We start from the raw sequence: 7,068 nt of genomic DNA, 5'->3' as shown, positions 1-7,068 counted from the left end.
GAGGGAGCTCTTCTTAATATTTTGACACCAAAATCATGTCGATACACCTTACCGACTGCGAGTAAAGCCACCCACGCTTTAACTTGACAGACTGTACTCAAAAATATTTCGAATCCTTTAAAATCCTATTAAATTATAGCAACCAATTAAAAATTTATCATAGTCTTTTAAAAGGCACTAAAATATTTTTTTAAATCCTTTGAAACCTTTTGAAGTCCCTGTAAATTGCTTAAACTGTTTAAAATCCCTGTGAATTTTTTAAAATATCTTAAAGTCTTTCAAATTTATTGAAATCCCTTCATATAATTTTAATAAATTGAAAATTCAATGAAATCTTTTAAAGTATTCTAAACTCTTTTAAATCCCTTCAAATTATTGAAATCTATTTCAAATTCTACGAAGTCTCTTGAAATCCTTAAAAACTTTTTAAAGTTTTTGATAATTCCTCGATTCTTTTTTTGATTCCCTAAAATCATTAAAATCCGTTAAAATCCCTTCCAATTATTGAAATCTGTTCAAAAATTTTAGAAATTTTTTAAAAGATCCCAAAATATTTAAAAAGAAATGAAGAAAATGTATTATCTTAGAAAAGTTACTAAAAAGTGACTAAAAGTGATTGTGTGGCCCAGATTTTTTTTTAATTGAATGAAAACATGTAGCATGTCCTTTGATCGCTGGATTCTTCTTCGTTGCTTAATTTTTAAGAATTTAATTTACAAAGTTTTTGTTGTTTTAACAACTGATATTTTTAGAAACAAATTGAAAAACTTACTCGAAAATCGTATGACTGCTCTACTGGAATCAGCCTTCTTGAGCTGCTCATTCTGAAAATTGAGTTTGCGACTCCTTGACAAATGAAACTTGACAAATTCGACGTTGATGCTGAGCGAGTCCTTTCGTTCGCTATCCGACAAAGGCGACCATTGCGCTTCTTTGAGCCCGGATTTTTTGCCACCGCCATAGGGGTGAAATATATAAACTGAAAAATCAGCAAGGCAGCCAGTCACTGAAAGTCCACCGATGGCCGATCCAGCTTCTTTTCCAGCCGTCTGCGAATTGTTTGGTTTGTATTCTTTAAATTCTGGCAATTCTTCCTCGGCTCGTTTCGAGGAAAATACGATGTCCAGTGAGGGCAGTTGCAACATGCATTCCACTCTTGATACTGGCAGGCAAGAAAACCTGAGAAAGCCAGTGACATTCTCAATCAGTTGAGATTTTTAATATTAGAAATTGGGCGGACAATTTTGAATTCTTGCCCATTTCCCGGTTTTTCCCTGTACCAACATTTATTTTAATTCATGAAGTTAATTTTAAACATTCTTTAACAAAACAGAGCAAAATTTTTTAAAATAAATGGATTTTGAAACAAATAATTGAATTTTCTATTAAAAAATATCAATTTCCAACAAAAAGTAAAATATTTTAACTTTAAGTTGAAAAATTAATTTTCAACAAAAAAGAAACTGATTTTCAAGAAAGTAGATCAATTTCCAACCTAAATAATGAATTTTTAACTAAAATGATAAACCTTCAACTGGAATAGTTAAATATTGAACTAACAACATGAGTTTTCCACTAAAACGATGAATCTTCAACTGAAATATTCGAATTAACAACAACAAAATTAATTTTTACTAAAAACAAGAAGAAAACAGAAGAATTTTCAATTAAATTTATGGAAAATCCAATTACAATAAGTTAATTTTTCAGTTTAAAAATGACTTTCCACAAAAAAAAATAACTAAAAAAAAATAGTTACATTTTTAAATATAGTGGTGAATTTTAAACTAACATTGTAAATCTTTAACTAGAATAATTAAATTTTGGAAAAAAAGGATGAATTTTCAACGAAAAAAATTAATTTCGACCAAAAATCAAGAATTTTCAACTAAAAAAGATCATTTTTCAACATAAATTTCAGTTTAAAAAAACAAAAAAATGTTCAACAGAACAGTTAAATTTTCGACAAAAAAATTCCTTTTTATCTAAAGAAATTTTTATTTATCAAATAGCTATAAAAACAAATTAAACTAAAATAAAGAACCTTGAACAGAAATAGTTTAATTAAAAATAGTTGAATTTTCATTTAAAAAATTAATTTTTACTAAGAAGATCAATTGTCAATTGAAAATTAAAATTAATGAAATTGTAAGTTTTTAAAATTAATTTTCAACCAAACAGAAGAATTGTCAACTAAATTTATCGAAAATTTAATTGCAATAAGTTAATTTTTCAGTTACAAAATAACTTTCCACAAAAAAACTAACTTTAAAAAAATAGTTACATTCTCAAACAAAGTGGTGAATTTTCAACTAAAATTGTAAATCTTTAACTGGAATAGTTACATTTTTATTTAGAAAAATGAATATTCAAATATAATAATGAATCTTTAACTAAAATAATTAAATTTTCGACCAAAAGGATGAATTAAAAAAAAACATTAGGTACTACCAAACATAAAGAAATTTCAACTAAAAAATATCATTTTCAACATAAATTTCAGTTTCAAACACAAAAAAATTGTCCACAAAAAAAGAAACAAATTGGCAACAAAAATTCCTTTTCATCCAAAAAAAAAAAGTTTTCAATCAAATAGCTATAAAATAATGTAAATATAAAATTCAACTAAAATGATAAATCTTCAAGAAAAAAATGGAATGTATTTAAACTTTTAGTTCAAAGAATTCTTTTTAAACAAAAAAGAAACTGATTTTCAGGAAAATAGTTTAATTTCCAACCTAACTGGTGACGCAAACAAAAAAAATAAAATAATTAATATTGAAACAGAATAATTAAATTTTGGACCAAAAGGATGAATTTTCAACCAAAAAGATTACTTTCCACCAAACATCAAAAATTTTCAACTAAAAGAGATTATTTTTCAATATAAATTTCAGTTAAAAATAAAAAATAAAATTTAATAAAAAAATAAAGAAATTTTCAACAAAAAATTCCTTTTCGTCCAAAGAAAAAAAAAGTTTTCAATCAAATAGCTATAAAAAAAATGTAAATATAAAATTCAACTAAAATGATAAATCTTTAATAAAAAAAATGGAATATATTTAAACTTTTAGTTCAAAGAATTATTTTTAAACAAAAAAGAAACTGATTTTCAGGAAAATAGTTTAATTTCCAACCTAACTGGTGACACAAACAAAAAAAACTAACTTTCAAAAAAATAGTTACATTTTCAACCAAAATTGCAAATCTTTAACTGGAGTAGTTAAATTTTTAATCAGAAAGATGCATATTAAAATAAAATAATTAATATTGAAACAGAATAGTTAAATTTTGGACCAAAAGGATGAATTTTCAACCAAAAAGATTAATTTCCACCAAACATAAAAAATTTTCAACTAAAAGAGATTATTTTTCAATATAAATTTCAGTTAAAAATACAGAAATAAAATTTAATAAAAAAATTAAGAAATTTTCAACAAAAAAATTCCTTTTCGTCCAAAGAAAAAAAAAGTTTTCAATCAAATAGCTATAAAAAAATATAAATATAAAACTCAACTAAAATAATAAATCTTCAACTACAAAAAATGAAATATATTTAAACTTTAAGTTGAAAAATTAATTTTCAACAAAAATATAACTGATTTTCAAGAAAATAGTTTACTTTGTAACCTGACTGATGAATTTTCAACTAAAATGATAAATCTTCAACTGGAATAGTTAAAGTTTGAACTAACAATATGAGTTTTCCACTAAAACGATGAATCGAAACTGAAATAGTTAAATTTTCAACAACAAAATTAAATTTTACTAAAAAGATTAATTGTCAATCGATACTTAAAATTAATTAAATTGTAAGTTCGAAAAATATATTTTTAACCAAACATTTTTATACAAAAAAGATGAAATTTATCTTAAAACAGATGCATTTTTTATTTATTTTTTTTAATTTCAAAGAAATAATTGAATTTTCATTTATAAAAAGATTCCAGTCGATTTTTCAAAATCAAAATATGGATTTTTAAACAATCCAAAAATACGAATTTTTAACCAAAAAGGATGACCTTTTAACAAAAATTTTGGAATTTTCTATCAAACAGTTTCATTTTTATCAAAAAAAAAAAATGAAATTTCTCTTAAAACAGATGAATTTTCACAACATTTTTTTTATTTGGTGAATTTTCATTCAAAAAAGATTCCATTTAGCTTTTCAAGATCAAAATATAAATGTCTTAATAAAAATAAGTTTCTATGAAAAAAATTGAATTTTCAATCCAAAAAGACGAATTTTTAACCAAAAAGGATGACTTTTTTTATAAATTTTATGACATTTTTATAAAAAAAGTATGACATTTCTCTTAAAACAGATGAATTTTTAAAACATTTTTTTTAAATTGTTGAATTTTCATCCAAAAAAGATTCCAGTTAGCTTTTCAAAAACAAAATACAAATGTCTTAATAAAAAATAAATTTCTATGAAAAAAATTGAATTTTCAATCCAAAAATACGAATTTTTAACCAAAAAGGATGACTTTTTGACAAAAATGTTTGAATTTTCTATGAAATAGTTTCACTTTTATCAAAAGAAAATATGAAATTTATCTTAAAACAGATGAATTTTTAAATTTTTTTAAAGTTTTTTACTTTTCATCCAAAAAAGATTCCAGTTGGCTTTTCAAGATTAAAATACAAATGTCTTAATAAAAAATAAGTTTCTATGAAAAAATATAATTTTCAATCCAAAAATACGATTTTTTAACCAAAAAGGATGATTTTTTAACAAGAAATTTTTGAATTCTCTACCAAACAGTTGAATTTTTATTTAAAAAAAAAGATGAAACTTTTTCGATAAACAGATGAATTTTTTTTTTAATTTTAAAAAATTGTTGAATTTTCATCCAAAAAAGGTTCCAGTTGGCTTTTCAAGATCAAAATATGAATCCCTTGAAGAAAAAAAAAGTTTTTACTAAAAAAATTGAATTTTCAATCCCAAAAGACGAATTTTTTCGAACAAAAAGGATTAATTTCCAACAGAAATTTTGTGATTCTCTACCAAATAGTTGAATTTTTATTTTTTTTTTTAAATATAAAATTTTTCTATAAACAGACGAATTTTTTTTTTAATTTCAAAAAATTGTAGAATTTACGTCCAAAAAAGGTTCCAGTTGGCTTCTCAAGATCAAAATATGAATTTCTTATTAAAAAAATAAGTTTATAAGAAAAAGACTAGATTTTAAATCCAAAAAGACGAGTTTTTAGCCAAAAAGGACTTTTTAACAAACCCGTTTAATTCTCTACTAAACAGTTGCAATTTTATCCAAAAAAAGATGAAATTTCTCGTAAACCAGATAAATTTTTTATTTTAAAAGAAATTTAAAATAAATAGTTGAATTTGCATTTAAAAAAAAGATTTCAGTAAACTATTCACAATTAAAAAATGAAGTTTTAAACAAAAAATAAGTTTCTACGAAAAAAAATAAATTTTCAATGCAAAATGACGAATTTTTTCGACTAAAAACGATGATTTTCTAATAAAATCGTTTAATTCTACTACTAAACAGTAGCAATTTTATCCAAAAAAGATGAAATTTCTCTTAAAACAGATGAATGTTTTTTTTCTGTAATTTCAAAGAAATAATTGAATTTTCATTTTTAAAAAAAATTCCAGTCGATTTTTCAAAATCAAAATATGGATTTTTAAACAAAAAATAAGTTTCTATGAAAAAAATTGAATTTTGAATACAAAGTGACGACTTTTTTCAACTAAAAACGATGAATTTTGAACAAAATTGTTTAATTCTCTACTAAACAGTTGCAATTTTATCCAAAAAAAGATGAAATTTATCTTAAAACAGATGAACTTTTATTTAAATTTTTTTTTCAAAAACTGTTGAATTTTTAGCCAAAAATACGAATTTTTAACCAAAAATGATGACTTTTTAACAAAATTTTTGGAATTTTCTATGAAATAGTTTTACTTTTATCAAAAAAAAATGAAATTTCTCTTAAAACAGATGAATTTTTACAACATTTTTTTAAATTGTTGAATTTTCATCCAAAAAAGATTCCAGTTGGCTTTTCAAGATTAAAATACAAATGTCTTAATAAAAAATAAGTTTCTATAAAAAAAATTGAATTTTCAATCCCAAAAGACGAATTTTTTCGAACAGAAAGGATTAATTTCCAACAGAAATTTTGTAATTCTCTACCAAATAGTTGAATTTTTATTTTTTTTTAAATATAAAATTTTTCTTTAAACAGACGAATTTTTTTTTTAATTTCAAAAAATTGTAGAATTTACGTCCAAAAAAGGTTCCAGTTGGCTTCTCAAGATCAAAATATGAATTTCTTATTAAAAAAATAAGTTTATAAGAAAAAAACTAGATTTTAAATCCAAAAAGACGAGTTTTTAGCCAAAAAGGACTTTTTAACAAACCCGTTTTTATCCAAAAAAAGATGAAATTTCTCGTAAACCAGATAAATTCTTAATTTTAAAAGAAATTTAAAATAAATAGTTGAATTTTCATTTTTTTTTAAATTCCAGTCGATTTTTCAAAATCAAAATATGGATTTTGAAACAAAAAATAAGTTTCTACGAAAAAAATTGAATTTTCAATCCAAAATGACGAATTTTTTCGACTAAAAACGATGATTTTCTAATAAAATCGTTTAATTCTGCTACTAAACGGTAGCAATTTTATCCAAAAAAGATGAAATTTCTCTTAAAACAGATGAGTTTTTAATTAAAGTTTTTTAAAAATAAATAGTTGAATATTCATTTTAAAAAAGATTCCAGTTGACTTTTCAAAATCAAAATATGATTTTTTTAAGAGAAAAAAAAAGTTTCTACGTAAAAAATAAATCTATCAATTTTAAACAAAATGTTTTACGAACAGAGTGGAATTTTTAAGCAAACAGTTGGATTTCCAACCGAAATGGATTTTTTTTTTTTCAAGAAAATTGTTGCTTCTTCAACTAAATAATAAATCTTATAACAAAAAAGATAATCATTGATTTCAAATCGTAGATTTCAAATTCTTTATGTCTTACGGTCCAATCGTAAATCGAAAAAATAAATATGAGTCAAAAAAACATGTTCTTCGAAACTCA

At 22.6% G+C, this 7,068-nt stretch overlaps 1 protein-coding gene across 1 annotated transcript in view; it reads right to left on the bottom strand.

Annotated features, from left to right (window-relative positions):
* Positions 1-7,068, bottom strand: part of LOC117176924 (transmembrane protein KIAA1109-like) — a 102,679-nt gene that overhangs the window by 50,683 nt on the left and 44,928 nt on the right. The window contains exon 11 of the mRNA XM_033367321.1: positions 773-1,179. Within this exon, the coding sequence (XP_033223212.1) occupies positions 773-1,179 (407 nt within the window). The remainder of the gene's footprint in view (positions 1-772; positions 1,180-7,068) is intronic.

This window comes from Belonocnema kinseyi, chromosome 7 (assembly GCF_010883055.1).
Source record: "Belonocnema kinseyi isolate 2016_QV_RU_SX_M_011 chromosome 7, B_treatae_v1, whole genome shotgun sequence".
Taxonomy (NCBI): Eukaryota; Metazoa; Arthropoda; class Insecta; order Hymenoptera; family Cynipidae; genus Belonocnema; species Belonocnema kinseyi.
This window is presented reverse-complemented; position numbering and strand designations above follow the sequence as displayed.